Below are 27,728 nucleotides of genomic sequence, written 5' to 3' on the forward strand. Positions count from 1 at the left end.
TTCTGTAAAGACACTAAAATGTTAACCGTGGTTGTCTCTGGCCATAGGTAGTTTTATTTTCTTCTTTCACTTGTCTCTACTTCCTAAGTTATCAGGCAGGGACATGTATTACATGTACTATAAGAATAAAATAAATAGCCCAGACTGTGAAAGCTTTTCCTAAAACCCAGCTCCAAAACTCTGGGCCAACAGCAAGATCACTAGAAAAGGGACACAGTCTCCCAATCTGATTATTGTGAAAGAAGCCAAATCGATTTCTATGTCTATGATCTGTGGTGTTCGTTACAGTCACACTCTGTTATAACCATGCCTAATACAATGCTCCTACAAATATGAATAACCTTCTTCTTGAGATTTTCCTTGGGAACATTTTCATTCTTCCTTTCAGGCCTAGAGAAACTGAAGCGCAAAGCTATTATATAACAACCAAGACCAAAGAAAAGTCCTAATGGAAAGTTCATGGCATTAGTGCTGTGCTAAAAGGGATTCTGACCGGTTAGACTGTCACATGTAAACTCGAGGCTGAAACAACAGGCCACCCCAGAACCCTGTCTAATTATGATAGGAAACACAACAACAACAAACCCTTTTTAAATATTTCTGCGCGTTATGTAGATATCATTAACAACAGCCAACTGGGTGTTATAAATACTTTGAGGAGAAAGAGAAACAAAAGGAAAGGAAAAAGAAAGACATTTTACATACGGAACTACATAATTTTAAAGTTTGAGCCAAAGTACGGGCAGAAAAAAGTCTTGTACCTTTATGTTCATTCGTTCGCTCCATGATTCCACAACCATTTTTGTGCACTATGTTTCAGGCCCTATACTCAGAACTGGGTGTACAAACAGTGCTCATTAGGCACAACACCGTTGTCTGGTAGGGAAGAGACAAGCAAACAATTACAGAACCACCATGAACGCGCAATATGCACATGCCACATCAAGAAGTCTACCAAAACCATTCTGAAGGTGAGAGGACAGCAGGGATGAAATCGAGTGGAGAGTGAAGAACAGTAAAGAATACCAAAGAGGCAGAGATTGCAAGAACTCAGGGGCAAAGTGAAGGAAGACCACACATGGCCCAATGCCTCACAAAATGTACCTTTGCGCCTATCAGTGGTTCAAAATTTACTACCAATAAAAATACTCACATGGTACCTAGCAAGCATTTTATAGTTGGCAAGTTTATTTTTAAGCCAAGGCTGTGATTAGGATGCATTTGTGCCAAGATAAAAAAGAAACTGCTGTAATGGTTGAGTGGCCGGGATCCCAGGTCAGCTCAGCAAAGCCTATTCATCTGTGACATACCTGTAGCATATCTGATCTAATGTATTAATGGGACAAAAGGATCTAAATATCACCATAAAAAGAATTTCTTTGGGAAAGATTTATCTGTCCCTCTTTCCCATAGCCGTGCAGTACCTGGCAATAAGAAGCCACATGTCTCTCTGACCCTGGGCTGATTCCCTTCAAGACCCATGGGCAGCAGCTGGGTAGGAAGAAGGGTAGGTAGGTGGTTTGTGGTATCAAGGATTCGGGTGTCTGGTCAGCCAGACTTGGGAGAAGTAAGAAGCAGGATTCTGGTGGCTCCCTCAGGATGGCAGATAGAAATTCAAAGTTGCATCCTCCGACCCACAGCAGAGATTTCAGAGGAAAGGGGCCAGTGGGGCAACAGCAGCAGCTGTCAGACTATAACTGTTTTTTTTTTTTTTTTTTTAATTCAAGGGTTCACAAGTGGGAGAGACTGGCCCACAAAAGAAAAGATTTTCAGGCTCCAGTCAGTGGCTATTCATTTCAAGGACTGAGATGAGTGCATTGGAATGCTAATGCCACAACATAATTTAGACATCCCTTGGAGCCTATGTGCCGGCTTCATCTTCAGAATTCTCTATGGATATTTACCTCCTTGTCATTCACTGCCACTGGAATCAGCCACACCAAATGGTAAGAATGCTTCCCCACCTCACAATGTCCCGCCAACAGCCAACTCCTATTCAAGAGGCTGTGCCATAAGACTGTTATAACATGACGTAAACCACCTTAGACCAGTCAGCATCCGTATGTGTGAGTGTGTGTGTCAAAGGAGGCAGTTATTCAAAGAACCACTATTTTACCCAGGATACAGTCCCTCCAGCAGGGATCCTAAGCCCCCCATTGCAAATAGAGAAAGACAGGAGGACACGCTCAGGAAATGGAGTCCGATGGACCCAGGTTCAAATCCTGAGGTTACCTTCTAGTTGTTATGATCATAGATAAAGGAACTTCACCAAGGCTTGGTTTCCTCATACGTATTGAAGAAACTAACAGCTTACTTATAAATAACAGGAACTACTTCATCAGTTATTGTGAGGACAACATGAACGATACATGTAATTGGGGGAGCGGGGAACTGGTATACCTACCACCCATAGATAGTACATGTTCATTCAACCTCCCTTGTCATTCAAGTTCTAGTCTCTATGTTGCCATCTATTATCTGAGTGACCCTGGATAATTTATTTAACTTCTAATCTCAGTTTCCCCTTCTCTCAAATGAGGAGAGAAGTGGAGGCCTCTAATGTCCTAGCATTCTGTCCAGTAAGGGAGGCTTGTTTTCAGCTTCTACTCGTAATACCCTTTGGGGCTCCCTCTTAGAGTCTAAATCTCTCTTTAACTCCATGGTGCCAGCCCCTTCTAGTGTCTGTTTTTTGGACTTTTTGCCTCTGGCTCTGTTGTCTTCCTCTATGCTAGTTGTTGAAAATTGTCCACAGGCCAGGGCTATGCTAAGAATGGTCCAAGCTTTACCACAGAGTACATATGCACAACTATCATAGGGTATGTTATTATTATGACACCCATTTTACAAAAGAGAAAACAAAGGCTCAAGAGTTTAAGCAACTATCAAAGGTAGGGAATTCAAAACTGACTCCTTCCAGCTGTTTATAATCTTTACACGATATACTACCTTTCCAAGTCTGACCATACCACCTAGTTTGAGCTCTATCTTCTTATGACCCTATGCTGTGCTAGCTTATCTCATAAATCACTTTGTATTAATAACTTTCTGTGTTACACCTGCCAGATGGCCTATGTATGAATTAACCAGGACCCATCATTTCTGGACTAACAGGGAAGTCATGATGGGATTCCCAGGCCCTGCAGCTGGTAGGTCAGGGTGAGACTCAAGACAGGCAGGGACTTAAATATATCTTTCAAATAACAGCACGTGGTCCAACAGCTACTCAACTTCCACATGAAACTGCTGGAAGCTACTGTGTTTTAGTTCAAGCCTAAACTGCAAGCTTCCCAGCTGCTCGAGGCCATTCATAATAGCTCAGAGTGGTAACAGAAAAGTGCTCATACTTTGAGGTTGGACAACTTCAGGTTGACTAGTCAAGCGAACCTGAATGGATTTCTCTGATAACCTCTCTGAGCTTATTTGTTACATGATTTTGGGTAAGTTACCCCAACTGAGCTTCAGGTTCCCCATCTGGAAAATGGGATAACATTTGTATCTTTAGGGGAATGACTTGGGGACAGAAGGAATGCCTGGCCTGTAGTAGAAACAGATTAACCTGTTGGGAGAAAAAGGAGCCCGGGGGGATGGTCAGATTGTTTCTAATAATAATCAGGACAATCTAGAGAAGAAAGATAGAAATCAATTCACTGAACTTGAAGTACCTTCCAAAATCTGTAAAGACCCATGCCAGTGAGAGCTGGACGCCCTATTACGACAAAAGCCCTAGACAGATTTGACCCCTGACTCTATTCTACTAGGTCATCTGGCAACTGTTGCTAAAGCACTTTCTTCAGGTGAGAGGCTCCTGTTAAACCAAGTGGTAGAGTGTAATCTCACATCATCTCTCACTCTCAGAGCACCATAAGGTTGCCAGGGTAACTGAGCTATTCTGGTCCTTCCCTATGGGATCCCAACTTCATCCATATCCCAGGGGCTCCCTTTGGCCTCATGTTCTACACCCCCTTCTGAGGCCTCTGACTTCTGCCACACAGATCAGAGGGGAAATGAGAAGAAAAGGAACTGACCGTGCAACTGGACCTTAGCATTTTATTTCCTTATCATTTTATTTCCTTAGTTACGGCACATTTCCATTTACAGAGTACTTTCCCTTATAAAATCTCCCAGTGTTTACTTCTAATCTACTAAATAACTCCTCTGACCTCTTCTTGTTTTTACCCTTTAAATATCTGTTGATGGTCCATTCACCACATTCCCCATTCAGTTATTAATGGCCCACAAAAACTTACTAGCAGCAATCATTTACTGATTAATCTGCACAACAATCCAGAAAGACAGGTAGTATTAATCCTTAGTTCTGCAGAGGGAAACCAAGGGGAAAAGAGAGGTTAACTCAGTTGCCCAAGGTCAGTGGCTAAACAAGATTATAACCAGGATCTATCCTGTCTTGTACTTCTATAAACACTTCCCACAGTGCTATTCCCTTTCTTTACAAATCAACATTGTCAAGGCAGCAAGACCATTTCTGCATTGAGATTCAGTTTCACAGAACAATTTACAACTGTCAAGATTCAAGCTCAAGTAATTTTGCCCACTAACAGTTCATAAATAAAAGTTGCTAAAATTAAGAGACAATAGTACTTGAAACCCAATTTTACAAAGGCAAAAGAGAAGTGAAAAGATCTGGATTATAGGCCCAGGTCTGCCACAAGGAGACTCTGAGAGAGTCACTTAACTTCTCTATCTCTGAGTTATCTATAAAAATGAGATTACGCTGAATGTTATTTAAGGTATCCCGCTGTTTAACATGAGAGGACTGAATAACTATTAAAACAGCACAAAATATAAAGCTTCAATATCCAATACAGCCGAAATCATGCTTACATTGGTAGATCCATTCATTGTTAATGAAATACACAGTTACAATCCCCTTGGAAAGCAAGATGCCAATACACAGCAAAAACCATAAAGAATTTCATATCCTTTTACTTAGTAATTTAACTCATGCAGTGCTTCACCCTGAGTAATAAGTCAATAGAAGCAAAAAGACATACACAAGTGGAAATGCAAATTTCAGTGCTAGGTATCAGAGGAAAAATTATCAATATCAATATTCATTTTTAGAGGAATGCCTTATTAAATAAAAACATAGAACAATATTAAAGTCATGTTGCTAAAAGGATGAACATGAAAATTATGCAAAGCCCCTGAAAATCATGTCAATACTTACTATTCAATGAAAATAGCCAGAAGTAAAAGAGCAGATGCACACTCTGAGGTTAACTATATAAAATGTGGATAGCTGTGCAAGGTCACAGGAAAACTCAAAATAGTTATGTTAGTAGCTAGGCTTATTTTTAAAAATATTTTAACTGTGGGTAATAAATGCTGTTTTTCCATTAACACAGACATTTTATCATTTCATCAATTATTTAAAAATTTCTCAGCCCCTGCTTTTTAGTTTGATGAAAAATGAATTTTAAACTTTCTGCCTAAATCTCCTGAGTGATTTTTATTGGCTGACATATTATTCATGACATTATTCTTCCGGAGTGATTTCTGCTTTTTACTATATAATTCTTTAGTGTCTTTAGAGATTCTAAAATCTCAGAACCCTTGCCTTCTTTCCCTCACCTAAGAGGATTTCTTTAAAAAGATGTGTCATCAAATCTAGCTATGAATAACCCCATGATTGCCTTGTAATGCTAATATTTGGCAACTGTCTGACCCAGAAGCCAATATTTTTCCATACCCCTGACCTGCAGGTGCCTCTACAGTAACCACAAAGTTGCCATTATCCTTTGCTTGGTGTATCTAGGGTGGTTTCATATTCCAAGTTGGGGGAGCTTTACAGCAGGATAACTTAGCATTTCAGGGGTTTTAGGACACCCTTTGGTTTCCTTTGGTTCCCTTTAGGAAAGCTGCCCTCAAGCAGCACTGTGCTAGGACCGTCCCTTCGCAGGATTTTACATCCTCCTCCTCCTTCATTTCTTAGAAATGTTCTCTTACTAGTAGGTCATTTGTACATCTTTGCTCATAATATCTGGGAAAGATTGCAGAGCCAATGAATTAAAAATATGATTCTAGGTCTCATGTGTGCCAATGAATGCCCTCATTAAAGCAGCATGAGTGAGATGAGATGGGTTTCAAAGCTTTCCGTCCCTTTGCCCCAGAGCCTCTGAGGCCAGGCACTGAAAGGATGCACAGTAAAATTAAATATCTAAAAATTCATCTTTAATTAACAGAATTGGATTAAAGCTAGACACCACCGCATATCATACGAGAAATGGCTGAGCTGGCTTCCAAGTGCTCTAATTCAATTAGGACGCAGTGAGTGACACTCGGACGGGAAAGGTTAATTGGGGGCACCAGAACGCAATCATTCCTTACCTAACCAGTCATTAAACTTCTTAACCTCTGAGGGCAGTCCCAGCTCGGTGAAATCGCCTGTGTGGAGAAGGATGTCCCCATAAGGCATCTGGATACCATCTGTTCTGGAGTGTGTGTCTGAGATGCAGACAAACCGCGTGTGGCCCGCTGGTTTTGGAGTGTCATATGGGATGGGGTCGACCCTAAAGTAGACATAACAGATCCCATAACAGTTAAATATATTAGAACCCTTGTAATTGTCATTGCATATACATATCGACTGTTACCTGTGAACGCACCCAGACAAACTGATGCAAGGGCAGAAGGGCCCGTTGTAACAAGGGAGACGTTGGGTGGGATACAAAGGAGAAAGCATTGCCCATCTACAACTCCATTAAGCAAATTCAAAAAGGCTTACTTACCTGTTAGGAGAATGAAAAGGAAAGAACATCTTACATGGAGAATCAGAATCAACCCAGGAAACTGATAGAGTGATTAATGGTGAAGTTTAGGGATATCGAACCCCAACTGGGGAAGCAAAATTATGCTATTTTCTCTCATCATGCTCCAATTGATCCCACTACTCATTAAGAAATGGATAACTACATTTATTCCTTCTTAAACATGCATAACTTAAGCAGTGAACTAATTTACGGAGAACACTCTGCACGCGCTTTGCCAACCGAGATGTGGAAGATATAGGTAGTACTTATGTTTAATTTCCTTTCCACAACCATTCAACACCTGTATCTTCTTGTTTTTGCTAAGTGATTCACAAATCAAACGGTGGGGAGAGAAGGTGATGCCAAAATAACAGGACTTAAAAACACTGAACGTTAAAAAGAACTTTGTCAAGCTCCTCTTCACCACAATGAATTACCTGCAGTCCCAGTTACACCTTAGAGGACTTGCTACGCTCAAATGCCTTGGGCAAAGATTCTATTCAGTACAAATAGTAAGCCTTTTAATGGGTGTGTATAGCTCTACATATGCATTAATATATGTATAGTTTTAGAGACCTAAGCACTGTGAAATTACACTAGGGCATACGAATCAAAAGGCAAAATGATCAACCCGAAGCAAAGAAAATGAAACAGAACCGTCTCATTTAATTGAGTGTAACAAAGTGTGCTAAATAAACTTGGTAAAGAAATGCAAATCTGACTCTTCAAGCATACAGTTTTAATTATTTAAGGGGTTTGTAGCAGAGTTAAGGATGCTTTAACTATATTAACTCTACACTGACAGCTTCCTTTAATTTCTCTGTAGGAATGTACACTTCTTTTGGATTATGGGTGAAAATAAGCAGTTATAAAGGCAAAGAGAAGGTCACAAGAGAGGCAAATATGCAATGCAGAGATGAGAGTGTGAAACATTAAATAAGGAACAATATTTCATGTCACAGCCCCTCCCCTGATCGTTAACATGCAGCAGAGAGCACAGTGGAAGCTCAACACGAGAGCCCCTATATGTGCTGCCTCTACCGGCTTTGTTTAATTTTTCTTTCTTTTTTCCACGTTTTATTATTTTTTTTAAAGAAATGATTTGTTTTAGCAATGGAAATTTTAGTGAGGAGAATAAATGACATGGATATACAACCCGGGTAGTCTCGCATTTCTTTAACAGTTAATCTTTTAGCATAATTTTCTCATTGTCACAGAAGAAGGAAAAGAAGAAGGAAGAAAGGAAGCAAGAGGAGAGAAAAGAGAGAGGATGGAGGAGGAGCGGTGAACTGGTTAACGTGGTGGGTCTAATTGGAAACCCAAAAAGAAAGTTTAACTTCTGCAAAAAATTAATGAATTTTTCCTGTAAAGGTTAGAAATTAATAATGCTATTACCATGGAGATAGATATTAGATACAGAGATCTAATACACTGAGATCTCATGAGTAACCTGGAAACCCTTCTGATCATATCCGATGTTGACTTTTCTATATACATAAAAATGTTTGGTGTCTTCCCTTCCATTACTGAGATTCTATTATACTCAGTCTTAGTGGTTCCAGTCTCATTAATATCTCCTGTCTTCTAAAAGTAGTTTCCCGAGAGAATGAATGACTGTTCTCTGCAGCAGACTGGAAGGGAAAAGCCAAAGTGATAATAATATTCTGTTCCCATGTCAAAAGTTAAGATGCTCATTGGAATGAGACTGTGCACATTGATACTTAATCCACCAACATTTGAATGAAAATTAAATAAATATCAACCACTGGAATTCTAAATACATGAATAATTCAAATATATATATATGTATATACACACACATATCAATATATCTTCATTTTCTAGTTCTCAATCTAATGGTAATATACAGACACTGTCCTAGTTCCTCTCTTTTCTGTAACTCAGTTGAGCTACAGGCACAACTACGGCCATCAAAATCCTCTACAGATCCATCGGAGTTTATCAGAGGGACAAGCATTATAGTTATCACTCTGAATTTATCAGACAGAAAGTAGCAGCACAGATATAAATCCCTTATTATGAATAGGCCCCTATTCTGTAACTTCTACTCGGTTTAGAGAAGCAAATCATCACATGGTACATAATCTGTTTCCCATCTTAGTTCTAGACTGGACAATAATTTTCTGAGGTTACTGATTGGAATACCAGTCAATTTTAAGTGGCTTCCACTTCCCTCCCCACCTTCCCACCTCCTCCAGAGAAACATTTAAATGTCCAACAGAATTAACAGTGAAAGAAAGGCCAAGGAATAGAAAATTAGAGGGGAAAGGGAAAAGGGAGAAAATGCATCACCCTAGATCTGAGCTGAAATAACGAGTCAGAAGTACACAGGAAGACTGTCAGAAAAGGCTCACACCAATATCACCAGTCTGATGTCACCAAAGCAAATTAGGTAAATGTTTAAGAGAGATACGGAGGATACATTCAAGGTAGAGGCTTGGGGAAGGAAGAGTTATAAAGAGGCAAATAGAGAATTTATATACATCCTCGGACCCAGAGACACTGATGTCCTTTGTTACCCACAGGACTCAAAACAAGGCAAGAGATGGTTTCAGGAGCCAAAACAGAACAGCATGTCAGAGCCACGCTGCAGGATAACATGACAAATGTTACCCCAGGTTCAGAGGAAGGAAGACATTTCCACCCAAAGACATTCAGACTTGAAAATAAGACATCAAGTAGATTAGGCAAGTTGCAGCAGATATAATTAAAGTTGAGACAACCCTCGGGAAACTACTATTTCCAAATTGGGCATTTGGTAAATGCTTTGAAAATGAAAGTCCAGGCAGCCAAATATTTTCACTGTAACAGCATGCCTAAGGGAGACCCCAACAACCTTTAGAAGATCGACCTGTTCACATCATGGGAAGACCCACAGACTACATTTTCCCTCTTAGTTAACTTCACTGCTTACTGTTTATGCTGCTGACTTCTCAAATGATCGACCATTTCCCCTAAGGCATCATGTCAAGTATGCTAGCAAGTGAGTATCTTACCATGGCGATCTAACCCCCAGAGCCAGATTCAAATATCACAGTGAGATTTGCACGTACATTTGAGCACACCCAGGGGAAAACAAGATGACTTGGGAAGATGAGAAGAAAACAGAGCATCATAAAATCACAGAGCTGGACAAAATTTTAAAAGGCATTGCGTTCAATGCTTTGTATGAAGCTTGAATCCTTCCTACCTCATTTCTGCCTAACTGACACCCAAGTCTTCTTCCCAAGGTTTCCTGAGGAGAGATCCTGAGTTTCCTCCTCTTTCCACACCCACTCCATCTAGTTCTGGTTTGCCATAGTTCTTCTTGCTAAAGTTTCTGATTCAAGATCTACACCTCTGCAAGTGCACAGAAAGCTCACGGTCCAAAGAGACTTGGCCCAGAGCCCGAAAAACTAACAGTGTTGGCTGAGGTATTTGCTTCTGGCAAGTCATTTCATCCTTTGGGGCTTCATTTTTTATTTCCCCTCATCTGTAAAATGGGAATAGGAACGCCTAATATGCTATGATGCTATGAGGATAGAAACTCTCAAAGACTGGGTCTGGCACATAGCACATGCTCCGAGAGCAAAGATGCAGAATGATGTAAGAGTGAAGTATACTGGCCTGTCTGGCTTTGACTCTTGCTGCAGATTTTTTAGCAGTGTGACACCAAACAAGGGGCTCAACCTCTGTGTCTTAGTTTCCTCACCAATAAAATGGATATAAAAATAGTACCTCTCTCATAGGATTGCTGAGGATAAAAACAGGTGTCATGTACTAGAAGCATTTAGAACAGCCTGACACAGCAGATACTCAATAAGCAATTTTTGTTTCACTAAGTAGTATTATTTTTGCTATTATTAGTAGAAGTAATATCTTGTAGTTTCTCTGATTTCCATCTCTTCTGTTACAAGGAGGTAACAGCTGCCACACAGGGACTTTCTGAGAGTTCAAGGAGGTCACATACACAACACTGGACACTGTCTGAACACATACCCCACCATCAAAGCAATTATTTCCTTCCTCCTACTTTCATCCTTAATCTTAACTTTCTGCATTTGAAATACCAGAGAATAAGAATCCAGTCCCCTTTTCCTTTGATGGCTCTTCAAATATTTGAGGACAAGTATTATAACCCCCTAATATCTTCTCCACTCTAATAGAGGAGCCCAGTTTCTTCAACATTCTCTTGTGTATTAAGATTTCCAGGGCCCTCGGAGCCCAGCTGGTCTCCTCCTCCATATGATATGATTGGTCTGAACGCCTCCCTGTGAGGTGTTAGAATTCATGGGCTTGTGAATTCATGGGCCCGAGAGCTGCGTATCAAAGACAAATGTTGTTAGGGGCAATGGAGAGACGACCATGCTGGGCACACTGGTGGTCCTTCAGAGAGGAACTTTCATCAAATCGTCTTCTTGAACAGTCTCCAAGTTTTGTGCCAACCCTCAAATCTTGTTCTTAGAGCTTGGCTGTCAAGTGTTTACATATCTCATTGCATATTCAAACAAATAAACCATTCTCATTTATTCAGTCTTGACACATTAGAGATTTTTTTACCCATAAAAATATGATAACATTACCGCTTCCACTATGGAATACTCTTCTGACAATATCTGTTATTTTTCCCAATAACAAATTCATACAGTGTTGCAAGCCCCATTGATAGATCTTCATAAAAGCTGTTATCATGTCATTTGTTATGACATGGATTTCTTCTTTAGACCATGTGTGCAGGAAAAGCCTTGTGTACACAATTAGCCTACAATTCAGTGTGAGAATAGAATATTATCCTTACAAAGCATTTTAACAGGAATCAAGTGTATTTACCATCCCCATTCCACTTGAAAATCCTGCTGCTTTTTATGCATTCTACTGACTATCTCTAAAAAGTTTTCCAGTGTGACATTAAAGCTTTCATTTTTTTACCCAGAAAATTTAGGTGGTATGAAAGCTGAAGTTATATCCACCCTAGGTGTACTGGTTGCTAAAGGTATGCAAAGCCCACCAGCAGAAACAATGGAATCTAAATACCGGGTGTAAGTTAGTAAAATCATAAAATTTTATATTGAAAGAGGCTTTAGAGATCCTACTTCTCTGAATATCTTCTTCATGGTCTGCTTACTCACACTGCTACTTGTGGTTTCTGTTAAAAGTCCTATTGTGTATATATATACATATATATATATATATACACACACTTAAGTTTTGCCCTAAACAATGTCATTTATGAATTCATGAGGGAGATAGGTTGGCTTTATGTTTTAACTACACATAAAAATAAATAAACTACACACTGAAATAAGTAGTACGATTTAAAAGTTTTCCACTCTAAAGAACTAGAACTCAGAGTTCCTAAGTTCCAATTTCTTTTTCCACCCACTCAATTTCTAAAGCTTAAAAAGATGCTGGCACTTGGAGAATAAAAAAAGATAAAAATTATAAGATGCTAACAAGTCGCCTAAACTCTGGTAGCCATCAAGATTTAGAGAGTCTGCTTAGAATTAGTGGAGTTCACTATCGAAAACATCCAAGTTCTAATGCCTTCAAATTCTCGTGTAAGTTATCTAATCAAACGGAATCTCTTAAAAGCTCAGAACAATCCGCAATTGTAGTATGTTGGGGGAAGTGAGCAATATAAAAGTTTGATTTTTTAGGATGTGGGTAGAAATTAAAAGCGTTCCTCTTTCTCAGGTACGTCAAGTCACATGTGCACACTGATTGTAAATATTTCCAAATACATGTCTCTTTAAAAGGACTACATTAGTTGAAAGATGAGCCTCATTGGTTTGTTGTTGTTGTTTTGTTTTGTTTTGTTTTGTTTTGTTTTGTTTAAAAAGCCCTGTTTGTAAAGTCCAGGAGCTCCTGCACTTTTACTCACTGGTCATCACTTAGCTATGTGACCCTGGGCAAGTCACTTCTCTTCCAGACTCTTCCTCCTTTAAGCGTAGAAAGAGGGGCAAGACCCAGTGACCCCCCCACATGGCTAGCTGCGTGGTTTCTACACCACTATTGTTTAAGGCTTCAGAGATAACGCGGTCTCTTAAGTAGCTTAAAACATGTCCTTTCTCTTTGCGATTTTGTTCTCTGCTTTCCCAGACAGTGCAAAGATAAACGCAGTCCAGATCCATGCAAATATAATCCGAATTAGCGAGACTTTATATGGAAAGAGAAGTAAAATTGCAACGTAGGACTGTAGAAAAGGCTTCCGGGGAGATCTAGTGTAAAAGAGAGCAAGGCCAGAATTCCAGTTACCACAACAAAACAAAAATTAAAGGGCATGTGATTTGACTAAGTTGCGTCAGAAGTGGGGCTGTTCTCATTTTTCTAAAACTATGAGCTGGCGAAATTCTAGTTTAGCCATCATGCCCGGGGAACAGTAATGGTGCTGAAACACAGTAAGTAAGCATAACAGAACCAGATGTATAAATATATTCACATTTGTACCAAGGGCACTGCTTTTCTTTAACTGCTGAACTGCTGTATCAACACTGTTCTATCAGCAACTAATTATAGCTAACAAAGCCCACTGCACGAAGTATGTCTCGTCTATTTTTTCCTAGTGCAGAAGTACAGTGCCGACATTCGATGAATATTAAGTGGTAACAATTTAATTCTTTGAGCACTGAATCTGCTATGAATTCATGGTCTTCCTACCAATGCCATTCCAGGTGTTTTAGTGCCCGTCAGGCTAGCGACTCTATGAGCCGCTTAAGCCTCTCAGCTGGCACATCGTTGGGCCATAAATATCTCACTGGAGATGTACTACCCAGAGTTAAATGTTTCCCTCTCTTCTAACCTAACAACCAAGTTAATCGGCTTACAATTCTGGGTAGTGGCCTTGCATCTGAGAAAAAAGAAGGCATGTGACACGGTACTGGGCGCCTGTTACTCCGTACACTCGGTCAAGCATTCAGTCAACACCCAATTTCTTTCTTTCTTTTTTTTTTTTTTAAAGATTTATTTATTTATGATAGACAGAGAGAGAGAGAGAGAGAGAGCGAGAGAGAGGGGCAGAGACACAGGAGGAGGGAGAAGCAGGCTCCATGCCGGGAGCCCGACGCGGGACTCGATCCCATGACTCCAGGATCGCACCCTGGGCCAAAGGCAGGCACTAAACCGCTGAGCCACCCAGGGATCCCATCCCTAACACCCAATTTCTTAGGCGCCTACCTGTGTGCCAGGTGCCATGATAGGTCTAGAAGGACAAAGAAGCAATAAGGAGGGTTCCTTCAAGGATCCTCCAATTGATCTGTCCATTAATTCATCAAATGCTGACCTGCATGCCTGGTTTCTGCTCATTTAGTCATTTCACAACATTTAAACAGGTGGCTTTTATTTTTTTTAATTATTTATTTTTTTTTACAGGTGGCTTTTAAAAGAGTGAGCCAAAGTGTTATAATCAAGGCTCTGTGAGGTGCTGTGGAGTGAAAAATGCCTGGCCCTGCCTGCAGGCTAGGAAAAAGGACAGGGGACATTACAGTGGGCAAAGGACAAGGTAATAGGCCAATTTCAAATGCTCAGGACAAAGGATCTTAGGCTCAGAAAGAAGCATGAGAGTGGCCTAACGTTGGAACTTGAATTGGGATTTCAACAAACATAAGATTTAGAAACTCAGGCAGAAAAGGAGTGGCCTAACGTTGGAACTTGAATTGGGATTTCAACAAACATAGGATTTAGAAACTCAGGCAACAGGAGGAGCAATGTGGAAGCACTTAGCATGTGTAGGGACCTCAGAGTAAAGAGGTGTGGCTGGGGCAGTCACAAGACAGTGAGCAGTGGAAGGTCTGAGAGGCCATGTGGACTGGGGAAGCCAGACCAGAGAGAGCCAGATGCTGGGGCCCGAACCAGTCCTGAAAGGCCGTGGAAAATATCTTCCTCCCTCACGCACTGAGAGGTGCAGGGGGCCAAAAAGAAAGCAGGCTTTTGGGAAAACTGAGGCTTTGTGCAGGATGTGAAGGGAAGTGGGGGCGGGGGATAGAAAGATGGAAAGGTAGAAAGGAGAGGGTATGGAAAGAGCAGTAGAAACCTGATGATATTAAACCAGAAGCCATCCTGAGTAGACTGCAATGAGGATCAGAGATGGAGCCACAGATGAACTACAATGACCTACACTATTAACTCCCCCGTGGGTTCCATCCTCTCCACACTTTAATCATTGATCTAGTGCTATGGACTGAATTTGTGAACACCCCTAATGAATCCTTATGTGACAGTGTTAGGACACAGAGCATCTGGGAGGTAGTTAGGTCATGAATTGGACTAGTGACCTCATAAAAAGCTACACGAGAAAGATGATCTCTCCCTCAGCCGTGTAAGGACAGAGCAAGAAGGTAGCCGTCTAGAAGCCACAGAGGGGCTTTCAACAAATTGGCAGGCGCCCTGACCATGGAATTTCCAGCCTCTGAAACTATGAGAAACAAGTATCTGTTGCTTAAGCCACCCACTCTGTGGTATTTGTTATAGCCACCCAAACTAAGACACCGGGCTACAGATATAAACTTCTTTGGTTGAAAATAACAACAGTAATAATAATAAGCAATGGCAACAGCCTTCATTTAGAAGCCAGGCACCATGTGATGCCCTTCACATAATAGTTTTCATCTAATCCTTGTGGTAGGTAGCCCCTGTCCTCCCCCCATTTTACAAATGTGGAAACTGAGCCTTGGCAAAGGTGCAAGGCTAGTTAGGTGGCTCTGCCCCAAGCTGTCTGCTCAGTGTCTGCTCTGTCCTTCGGCCATCCTCCTTCTTCTCATGCAATACAACCCACCCAGGTATAAGAGCAGATTGTCCTCAAACGGAGCACACTTTTTTTTTCACATCAATAATTACAATTACAACGTCAAAAACAAAGTGTGGGTCATTTGCAAATACTGGTGCACCTGAAAGCGTCCTCATCTGGCTCAGTCCAGCAGAAAGAACCATAAGAGATATCAAAAATAAGGCATTTAATTTTTTTTAAAGATTTTACTTATTTATTCATGGGAGGCAGAGAGAGAGAGAGAGAGAGAGAGAGAGAGGAAGAGACACAGGCAGAGGGAGAAGCAGGTTCCATGCAGGGAGCCCAACGTGGGACTCAATCCTGGGTCTCCAGGATCAGGCCCTGGGCTGAAGGCGGCACTAAACCACTGAGCCACCGGGGCTGCCCGGCATTTAATTTTTTAAATGTTGGGGTGACATTCATGAAGAGGTGTTGGGTCTAACTAAGTAAAAAAAAAATATATATATATATATATATATATATCTTATTAAAACTCTGCTAAAGGGGAACAAATTCTACTGTCTTTCTCTACCATTCCAACTCATAAAGCCAAGGTTTCCAAGGTTTAACCTCTTACAAGTAGCTCAACAATTAATGGAACAGAAGAAGCCACGGAGAACTTTCTTCCCTGTGGAAATGAATATTTATTACCTTGGTAGAGTATGTCATAGTTTACATTTCCCCATGATTATCACAAGGTTGGTGTGTCCAAGGTACGGACCTGATGGGAGACTAAAATATTGACTATTTGGACCTTTATGGAAAAGAGTTTGTCCACTCCTTATTTTGTCACTCAACAAACATTTATTAAGCAACAACTATATGTTAGACATTATATCACTAAAAATAACACCTAATATTTAGCAGTATCTATTATGTGCCAGGGGTTTTCCTATATTTCCTATATTATTTCCTATATTATGATCTTGAATCCTTTCAAGATCTCTGCATAACGTGTGTGCCAGTGCACACCCATATGCATGTCCTTTTTGTATACTCCAAATTTTATTTAAGATCCCACATTAAGCTTGGGACTCTTGATTTGGAACCTGTCGAAATCAGGAGCTTAAGCCCTTTGCTATGCAGTACTGTTGGGATGAGCACCCACTGAATGGAATGCTGAAACCTCTGGGCATTATCTGATCCCATAGGGATAAATGCCTTAGCCTTTGGCTATTTTACAACTTGGTCACTTGCAGATAAATAAAAGCAATGCAAATAATTCTTATCTGTAGTTGCAAGTAAGTTCTGTCCAGTGGAGGTTCAGTGGACTCCCTCTCTAGTTTTGAATCCATTTGTAGATTCATCCCAACATTTTTTCAATCCATATAAATTTGTTATTCTCGTGAACCCATTATAACAAATTTCTTGGTTCCCTCATTTATTAGTGAGTTAAACAAAAATTTTAACAAGTGTTCATTTCATATCCATATGAGTCAGGATTTTAAAGGATTATTCTTCAACAGGGGTAACCAAGATGCCATTTTTACCACCTTGAATCTTTTTTTTTTTTTTTTTTTTTGTGCTTGGGAGGGTGTACATACAAAACTGTAATCAATGTGACCATACATTTTATAGACCTATATAGGTATGGGAGGAAGGAGAATAAGAGAGAACACAGTGATGAAGAGGTCACTTCTGGGATCATTTATGTCACTTAGAACATCAACAAGACCTAGGCTTAGACCCTAGGCCTAGGTTTGAGGCCCTGCACACATTACTAAACTCCTCTAAGCCTTTTGTACATCTCATCTGTAAGCTAGGGATGAGAGCAGGAGTTGCCTCACAAAGTTGATTAAGAACCACTGCTTATAGGGACTGGTGCCTAGTAAGCGCTCAATAAACGTTAGCCATTGTTATTGTGGTTCTTCTATGAGAAATACTGAAGAAAGAAATTAGTTCTATTTGGGGATGGTGAAGTCTTCACAAAGTGAGTACATCTGATCTGGGTCTTAAAAGATACTAAGGAGGTCACCAAGCAGAGAATAATGTCATTTGACATAAAAGGAATTGTGTTTTGCTTTGTTTTGTTTTGTTTAAATTGAGAAGTATGAAGGTGAGGAAGGTAAGTCAGAGAGCTGAATCTACAAGAAGGCAATTCCCAGGTAGATGCTGAATTTGTAAAGTGATCTGAATTTTCCTAAAGTTGTTAAAGCCTGTAGCTCTCTCCATCACAGCTGTATAAAGACTGCTAAAGCCAGGTAGGAATGCATGATTCAGATACCAATTTTCACGAAATCCAGAAACCAAACCAGCATGACTACATGCTCACACTAGTTCAGGTACCCACTGGGAACAAGGGTATAACACCACATTTTAAAGGAGCCAAACTTATACATCGTATTATTTGGTGTAAACTCTCATTTCATTTAGTGTAAACTCTCCCTCTTTCTCTCTCACTTTCTCTCTCTCTCTCTCTCTCTCTCTCGCTCTTATTCTGTCTTTTATGCAACCATGAAAATAACACACAAATCCAATTCCTCTCTGTTCTCATCCTGGCCAGACCCAACTCCTTTCAGTGCCTTGTTCTATGTCATTTCTACATTCTCCTATTGGTTTTCTGATAGCTCACATAATAGAAATACCCTGTTTTATTTCATCAGTGACTTACCTGGATACTTTGGACAAGAATAAATTTCAGATAATTCTCACTTCTGAGTCAATATTTGCTATAAGTTTACTAGAAAGTCTTCATCCCCCATGTCTGGCTGGTTCTGGTTGCTGCTTTTCATTCCTGCATAACACCCATTTGAATGCTGAACTGCAGAGGGCCTGTCATCTGACCTGTGCATTCTGCAGAGGGCCTCCAGCTCTGCTAAGACTCAGGCATGCCAGCTAGCTCTTTCTGCTAGAGCAATGATGGATAAGATGGAAAGGAGGTTAGAAATGCTTTAGTTTTTTGGCAGGAAAATAACTTCTCAAAAAGCCTTCTCCTTTAAAAAAGAAAAAAAAAAAAAAAACACCTGAAAAACCTTACAGGTACTCCCTGTGCCCTACTATCAGATGTCATCCCGCCCCCAGTCTCCGGAGGTTCTGCTGTGTGATTGTTTCAAGCTCTCTTCCTCCCGAAGAGGTGAACACGTGACCGCTGCCATCCATAAAGGCTGAAGTGAGTGTACTTAGCTAAAGGGCATTGCAATAATTTTTCTCTTCCACGTAAGAAAGTTAGCCTTGAAAATTCTCTGGCTCAGTGCCTGTTTTTAAATCATCTTTTAGGGAGGGGTGACCAAGGGGGCATGTTAAGTTTGAACCAGACCCCTTCTCAATCCCCTATCATTTGCTCTTTCAGATCACAACAACAACAACAACAATAATAATAATAATAAAAAGACGGTAGCCCCGATCAAGCCTTCAGATTTGCTTTCAAGGCAGTGCTAAAGACACGGTATTTTAATAGGCAATGCCTCCAAATGCTCATTGTGGGAAAGCAGTCCTCCTGGCTGGTAGATTAAACTTGATTAGCAGAAGGGCTGGCACTGCTCTGTACAGACAACGTGACTCCTTGTTGGTATCGAGGGTGAATGGTGGCCTGAGAAAGTCACCCCCAGATTTGTTAACCCCCAACTACAAATCAGCTTCTGATGCCAAAGAAATTACTGTGTTTCCCCCCAGCCATGCTATAGCATGTCACTGTGTTAGGAAACACAGTGAGAATCATGAACCCATTTTAATAAATACAGCAGCAGGACTAGAATATAATTTCTCTTTGTCCTGACTCTTAAATGTCTGTTTGCTGCAGGACCCATGGCCGGGCAAGTATTCCCATCATGACCCTGCAGAGGAGAGTGAGAATAGCCAGGAATTCTGATGTGAGTTTGCCAAAGCAAAACTTTGCTGAGCACTGGTGGCAATTTAGCATACAGATAATTTTTATAAGCACTTGGCCTGAGGGGAGGGACAAGCTCACACACACTCACGTGATGCTTCCCCAGCTTGCCTGGCTGAAGAAATGGGCTCCCGACTGAAACAGTAAACCCCAGCCAGGCCTCCCAAGGGGTTCCCTAAACAGCTTTCACTTGGGAAAACATGCAATAAGAACTCCCACAAAGTCCAGTTGAGGGCTGGTCTTTTTTTTTTTTTTTTTAAGATTTTACTTATTTATTCATGAGAGACACAGAGAGAGGCAGAGACACGGGCAGAGGGAGAAGCCAGGAGCCTGATGGAGGATTTGATTCCAGGACCCTGGGATCACGACCTGAGCCAAAGACAGATGCTCAACCATTGAGCCACCCAGGCATCCCTACAGCTGGTTCTTTTTTGATAAGAGGCCTTAAATCAGGGTAATCTGTGAATAGTGCTGCTAAGTATCTAGATTCAAGTTTTTTTTTTCCACAGACGATGTAATATAACTCAGTTTATTCTCCACAAACTGAACTATGGGAAAGTTCCAGTTACCACTTAAACCTAGGTCCATTACTTTGCCCCTTCTATCTGCCTACTGTTCCCTTTATCTTTTACTTGCATATTGGTACATCCCTTCATACTTTCTCAAAAAACTGGTTTGTATATAATCTGGTTTCATCCTCACCTTGCAGGTAAAAAGATCAGTGTTATTATTCCTGTTGAGTCTAAGATGCAGAAGGGTTAAGTAACTTGCTCATGGTCAATGTTAGCAGCAGAAATGGATCCAGGCTCCAGGCTTCCCAACTCTCAATACCCTCCCTTTGGGAGTGCTATTTGCCCCAGTGTGTCAGGTGCTGTGCCAAGCAGTTTATGGACATTACTTCATCTATTCCTCCCTATAAGGTGGTGCTATTAATCCCATTTTACAGATGTACCAGGTTGCTGAGATTAAATAATTTCCCCAAGGTCAGAGATGCCATAAATGGGGAAGCCTCAGTTATAAGGGGAATCTATCTCACTCTTGGCTTATTCACTTAGACTGTCTGCCTCCCAGGCCAACACCTTCTTCTATGCAAATCCAACATTAAATTGGAGAAATACAAGTGTGCGCCACATCTGAAAATTTCAAACATTAGTTATTATTTTTAAATACCTAAAAAACTTTTGAAATTCTAGTTTCATCCAATTTGATACTGTCCAACAGAAAACACTAAAAACTACAAAGTGCTGCCTTTGGTCAGGTGTTTTTACTGGTCCAATCACCATTTGTTTCTATCTCTTTGTTCAGTTCAAAGAAAACAGTTCAATACACGTTCCTGTATCAAATTTACTAGAATCCCCAGAAAACTTTATGAACCTAATACGTTCTTGAGACAGACAACATAGATTCACATCCCAGCTATGCAAGACACACTGAGAACTTCCCTGGAACATGGCGCTGCTGAGCCCGCTTACATGAGGGGCACAAATCCTCACCTCAGAGAGATGTTCTGAGGAAGTAATGAGAAGGCACCAAGCATGGTTTTTAAGGATCAATAATTGCCATCCTTGTCATTGTTGCGTCATTATTTCTGTCTCTGTAAAATTTCTCAGGATTGCCCTCATTTCACTAGGTTGACAATACCTGAATACTCTCCTTAATGGAGCGTTCCAAATATGGCTTTCTCATAGACAGATGATAAACCCCTGCACCCTAACTGGGAAAGAACATACCATTTTGCAACTCATAATTCAACTCTGTCTCTCTCTTTTTTTAAAAAAAGTTTATTTATTTATTTGACAGAGAGAGAGAGCGTGCAAAAGCAGGGGGAGCGGCAGGCAGAGGAGAGGGAAAAGCAGACTCCCCACTGTGGTACTCGATCCCAGGACCCAGGGATCATGACCTGAGCCAAAGGCAGACGCTTAACCGACTGAGCCACCCAGGCCCCCTCAACTCTGTCTCTTAAAATGACTATTCACCTCATACTATTAAAGCTGTCAAGTGTTCTACATCACCTCAGTACTCACGTCAAATAGGTGTTATTTTACACAAAGTGAACATGTTAATTCAAACAAGTCACCCAGAATCGCAAAGGGAAGTGACTTTCCCTGATTCACAAAAGTGAGTTACCCCCAGATATGAGAAATTGTTCTTTTACTGTGAACAAAGCTTTTATTCTCCTAATCATAAAATATATACTTGCTAAAGTTACAGATAACTAACATTAGGAAAATGAAGACTATACGGATAAAGAGCAAAGAAAGATGAAACCATATTCATCTACCCAGAGATAGCTACGAGTAACGTTTTGGTGTCTTTCCATTTTGTCTTTTCACTAAGCCTTTTTAAAACATAATTGGGATCATTCTGCATTCAAAATGTTATATTCTGGGAGTTTTTTGCTCCACTTAAGCCATTATAACGTCAGCATTTTCAGTGCTACTGCAGACTCTCTATAAACGTGTTCACCGGTGGCAGGATATTTCTTGGGTTAGTTTTGTCACAATGTTCTTAACCATTCCCCCTTGCTGAACTCCTCCAAGAGGCTTTTAAGCTGTCAAGCCTAGACAAGATTTCTAGAAACATGGTACTAACAACGGGGCCTGCCTGGGGTGGTGAGTGGGCCAATTTGGGAACTAGCTACATAACTTCTCTCCATAAGTGAGAAACACCATGGGTCCTACTCGTCAAATACCAACAGACCAGGAGTTCAGTGAGGTGTGAACCCCAAATGCCAGTAGTTCTGGGCAACAATCACAGCAACTCCTCTAAGATAAATAAAATACAGTCCTGGCCACCCACGGTGAGCACAAACACCTCCCACCTTTGCAGCGTGTGCTCCAATGCAAACAGAGGGCACACATGAGAGTATCTGCTTTTCTCTTCTTCCCCTAAACAGTTTATTTCCGAAAGTCACTGTTCCATCACCACTCAACACCATTTGCTACCAACTGCACCATGAAGCTTACTTTTTAAAGTAATGTACCATGTTCATTATATTTTCTTTCAGGAAAGAAAAAGAGATGGAAAGGCAAGGGTTATGCAGAAAAAAAAAAAAAAAGTAAGAAGACAATGTAGATCTTGCTTATAGTCACAGAATGTAACAATGAAGTTAAAAAACACAATTATCAACGTTCATACATGACCTTCATTCTCATGCATGGCTATCATACTAAGATCCAAAATTCAGTGCCAAGCCTTTCCATTTAGGAACTTGAGAGTCACATTTGCATTTCCCACAGTGAAACAAACAAACAAACATGGATTTTTATTTTAAGTACTTAAAGATATGCAAAGAGGAGGCAGCATTTGTGAGCCTCTAAGCACAGTAACTGGAATTTTCAAAGTCTTCACTGTTCTGTTAAAAACAAGATTGAGAAGCAGGAAGAGATTACTTAAGTCGAAAGTCAGGATGGCCTCATGGACAAGAATGGGCTTTGTCACAAGGGCAGCTGGGCTAGTGCTCTGATTCAAGCCTCATGAAGGTGGGATTATAAGCCACTTTAAAGATTAAATATGGCATCTACAAGTCCAAGGACCATCTCTGTCACAAGGCAGGTATGTCTTACACTGTAAGGACTTTGGAATTATTGACAAGTCCATACTACAAGAAGGAGGAAGCCACTGGGTGGTCAGGTTGCACTGACAATTTATGAGTGTAAATAATCATAAACATAAGGTCAAGGACCTTATAAAATTGAAGACTATTGCTTCTTTTCCTTTAACCTTATGAAACAGACTAAGAACAAGGGAGAAAAAGCACACCCTAGACTTCTGGTTTGTCTTAGGGCAGCTTGACCAACATAGGGTACTTGGGGCACTTTGTGAATTTCCCAACTGCAGGGCAGGGTTCCCTGCTCCCATGTCTGTTCTCTACCCAGAGCCACGGCAGCTTCATGTCCACCACTCAGCTCAATCCAAGACAGGCTTCTGAACCGACCCTGACCAATCCTGACCATAGACAGCACTCGGAAAAAAATCCCAATCCACTCCTTAAACCGTTCTCACTCAACTACAAATTATTTTTTCAACGTTGGATTTTTATTTTTCTAATCTATAGAAACCATCTGAGTCCAGGTCCTTTGAGTTGGTCATTCAGCCAAAACTTACATCACTTGGGACCCTAGTCCCTCCAAACACCGCCACAATATTGCCACTCTCTTGCTTTAGGGGTTTCAAAAGATAGACTGATTCACAGATTTTCAGCACCAGAAAACAGTTTTGGGGACCTATTTTCCATCTTCCAGGGAAGAAAATGGTGCTCAGATATTGAGAGACTTGTCCAATATCAGAGCAGGAGTCAACATTAATTCTGAAACTAGAGGTTCCCAGACCCAGAGCCTCTCAGGACTCTGGCATATTCTTCGATGAACATGCCTCAAACTATTGTAAAAAGAATAAATCCTGATACACTTCAGTGGAATCTGAAATTCATTATTCTAGTCAATAAAGGGCCCAATCTCTACATATTTCTTTCGTACTTCCATAAGCCTCCAAACATACACGGTAGAGAAAATCTTTTCCTTAAATTTTTACACTCAGTTTTGGGTGTTTAGCTGAATAGGTTAAAAGTCTTGAGTGTTCCCTCTGGAAATCCACAACCCGTGTGTGTGATGATGTTTCCATGTGAAACTCTCTCTTGCATTATCACCTAATCCCAGTGGCCTTGGAGTGGAAAGTCCAGGATCTAATACAAGGAATCCTGAGTAACTTCAGCCAAAAACCTTACAATGCTTGAAATCCAAGGATCCTTGGAAACCATCTGCTCCAACTAGTATTTGTTCCATTTTACAGATGATATACCATTTGATTCTCGATTGAATATGCTTTTCTCCTTTGACCTCTCAGCTTCCAAATGATGAATTCCCCCTTATCTGCCTTCTTAAGTAAAAAAAAAAAAAAAAAAATCATGCTAGGTCATGCTTCTCTACAGAGGCTGGACCAGTGGAGCTATTCCAAAAAAATATGTTAGTGGATCTGGATTGGATTTAACTTCATGTTCTTCATGACTTTAGTTCCACATGGTTTTATCATGAGCATTGTTTTGGAAAAGAAAAGAAAGCAGCCAAAATTCAAATTTTTAATTCATGGATCTGTCACTGCCTCCTTGACGGACCAGCATAATTCATAAACTCAGGCAAGTATGTATTTCACTGACCAGCTGTGAAACCTAAGTCACCCTGGGAGGCCCCTTTCAGCCTTGGTTTTCTTATCTGCAAAATGGGAATTAATATGACCTACTTCTGAGGGTTTTGGTAAGAATTACATAAGATAATATACGAAGTTAGCACTTAGCTGGGTATACTGTAAGTAAGCACTCAATAGTTGATAATTCTTATTCTATGATGATGATGATGATGATGATGATGATTATTATCTCTGTGGATGTTGCATTGTCTTGTCTGGGTTGCCTTTTTTAACTGCTTTCCTTGGTCTAACTTAGCCTGTGTGCCCTGCAGTCCAGAAGATCTAAGATGCTTTAAAGTAGAGAGAAAAAGGGTTCCCCAAAAGCAGTGTTTAACCAATGCAGGAAAATAAAATGAGGGAAAAGGGGGCAGCCCAGGTGGCTCAGTGGTTTAGCGCCGCTTTCAGCCCAGGGCATAATCCTGGAGTCCCGCATGGAGTCCTGCATCAGGCTCCCTGAATGGAGCCTGCTTCTCCCTGTGCCTGTGTCTCTGCCTCTCTCTCTCTCTCTGTGTCTCTCATGAATAAATAAATAAAATCTTTAAAAAATAAAATAAAATAAAATGAGGGAAAAAGCCACCAGAATGGGAAAAATAACAACAAAAAAATAGGGGCTAGTTTTATACTCTAGGCTAGAACAAATTCTGTATGGGGGCTGATTAACATCACCAGTGGGCCCTACATTGACCCATTTTCCCCCATAATAAATTGGTAACATATTTTAATGTATTAAACAGTCCCAGACTCAAGCAAGTTTGCTTGTCTAGAACATAGCAGGAGTTCAATAAATATTTGAATTAGTGAATGAATAAAAGAAGGACCATGCCAAATATGCAAATACATATCAAAACTCTGATACAATCATATCTGCTATTCTATTTCTATGGCTAAGTAAGTTTTAGATTATTTCTATCTTACCTAGACGTATCAATCCAAATTTTTTTATTGGAGACAATGTATAATTTTGTATAATCAAAATAAAAAAATTCAAATATATTTTTGGAAATTGATGGTATATTTTCACTTATTCCTGACTCCTGATAGCCTAAAAGCAGCTATTATGTCAAGACAAATTATTAGCTTTCACAATGGTATAATAAACGGAGCTATAATTCATGCTCCCATTTGGAAACATTCTTCCCTAGTTATTGTGAGATTTAAAACACATATATAGCCAGATAATCTATTATGACTGTTAGTTTCCTCTAAGAAAATAAAAAAGAATGGCTGCTTGTTTAGTTACCCAATCAGTAAACACCTCTAATCAGCCATCTTGGTCACTTAAACAACAAAATGTGCAATTATTTCAGTATCTAAGCTGAGAGACCATATTTCTCATTCACATAGGATTGTTTGGATCAACTGTTGGATCAAGTTTCTAGTAGTCACCCCAACACCTTTATGAATAAGTAGGAAGTTGCTGTAGTACTATGTATATGAAAACTCTTCATGGGAATGACCATTAGGCACCCAACCAAAGAAGACACCTAGTCTGGTGAGTGTAAAGAGCTCTGTGGCCAGAGTGAGAAGATCAAAGGTAAGAACTCACTAGTGAATTTTATTCTTCAGGTGGATTGAACTGGCACCGTAAAGTGCCAGGAAGGTATGAACAAATACAAAGAAGATGATTTCTATACCTGGAAAATATAGAGCACTCTTTCCCTATATGCCCATGAACTGGCTTCAAAGCTAAACCCTGAAGAGAGTTGCACAGCTGGTTTCTGCAATGCAGTTTTGCGAGAATAGGCGATAACTACACCAAACAGAATACAACCACGCGCGCGTATACATATGTATGTATTTTATTATTATTCTATTCATCCTGGTGAATGTATTAAAAAGAAATGAAAAACCGGGTCAGTAATTTATAGTCACATTTCTAGCACGATAGTGATAGTATTTCTCTGGTTAAACTTTTGGGATCATCCTTTACCTTTTTCTTACCCCCAGAGCTAGAGTTAAGTTATTCCCACAACTGCCTTGCTTATAGGTACTTTGTAAATTGCATCTCCCACCCTTATTTCTCCTTCTTACGTTTCCTTCCTCCTTTCCTCTGTCCCTCATTCCTTGCTTCCTTCCTTTTTTGTTTTTCCCTAGCTTGGGAACACCAAAATTTGAAGAGAAAAAACTGAAAGCATAAAAATGCTTTAGAGTCACAACCAATTCTTTTCAAATAGTTAGCAAACCTGGTCCTCCTCATTTGGACAATTACAGCCAAAAGAAGGATCTAGTTTCAAAGTGCAGCTGTTCATTTGAAGTGGGATAGGCATGGTTAATTTTTTCAATGAGAAAATGGTGATGAATAGAATAGAAAATAAAGATATCTTTTAAACTAGACTAAAAAAAATATTTTAACTCAAGAAGGTCATCAATTTGGAAATATTATCCAGAGAATTTTCAAACCACAGAGAGGAGCTTTCAGGAAATCTTAAGTGACTACAAATGAAAAGTATGCCTTGGAGACCAGTTTAAATAAAAGTCACAGTAGTCACATATGCAACTTTAAACCATGCAACATCCAAGGCAGAGGAATCTTAGGGAAGCCACTGGGATCCCAACGCATATAATTATCTTCTTTGTAAACCACATAGCAATAGTAACAATGGTCTCTACAATTTTTATTAATAAAATTTTATTGTAGATTGCAATAACATTTCAATTCATATGACTTCCGAATATTATTTTACAGACTAAAACAATCTTTACAACTAACATCTGATGCTGGTCACGCAAGTACGTTCCCTTTGTGAAAATTCATTGAGTCGAACACAGTTAATTTGTACACTCCTCTGTACATATGTTATGCTTCAATTTAAAGTTTACTAATTAAAAGAAGCTATACTCAATCCTCTCATTCCATATGACATTTTTTTAGATACATTTTTTTAAACAATATGAGAACACAAAACTGCACATCTTCACATTCTTACCCCCAAAAATTTGTAGGCTATTTTAGAATGTTAGTTTTTCTTTTGGGCTTAATATCCTTAAACCTTCTCTTCTGATAGAAAAAAAATGCATGCTCTCCTATTTTAATTGCCCACTCATCTCATTTAATTCTTCCCATTTCTCTCTACTAATACCTTTCCAAATAAGCAAAGATCACCATTCATTACTAAGTAACTTCACTGTTTGTGTATCACTATAACTGGCCTGCTTTTTTCTTTTTGAAAGCAGTCTTCCCATTTGG

At 40.0% G+C, this 27,728-nt stretch overlaps 1 protein-coding gene across 4 annotated transcripts in view; it reads right to left on the minus strand.

Annotated features, from left to right (window-relative positions):
- MPPED2 (metallophosphoesterase domain containing 2) overlaps nt 1-27,728 on the minus strand; it is a 175,359-nt gene that overhangs the window by 120,455 nt on the left and 27,176 nt on the right. For all 4 annotated transcript variants that reach the window (XM_072790953.1, XM_072790954.1, XM_072790955.1 and 1 more), the window contains exon 3: nt 6,349-6,530. In XM_072790953.1, coding sequence (XP_072647054.1) covers nt 6,349-6,530 — 182 coding nt within the window. The remainder of the gene's footprint in view (nt 1-6,348; nt 6,531-27,728) is intronic.

This window comes from Canis lupus, chromosome 21, assembly GCF_048164855.1.
Source record: "Canis lupus baileyi chromosome 21, mCanLup2.hap1, whole genome shotgun sequence".
NCBI classification, from domain to species: Eukaryota; Metazoa; Chordata; class Mammalia; order Carnivora; family Canidae; genus Canis; species Canis lupus.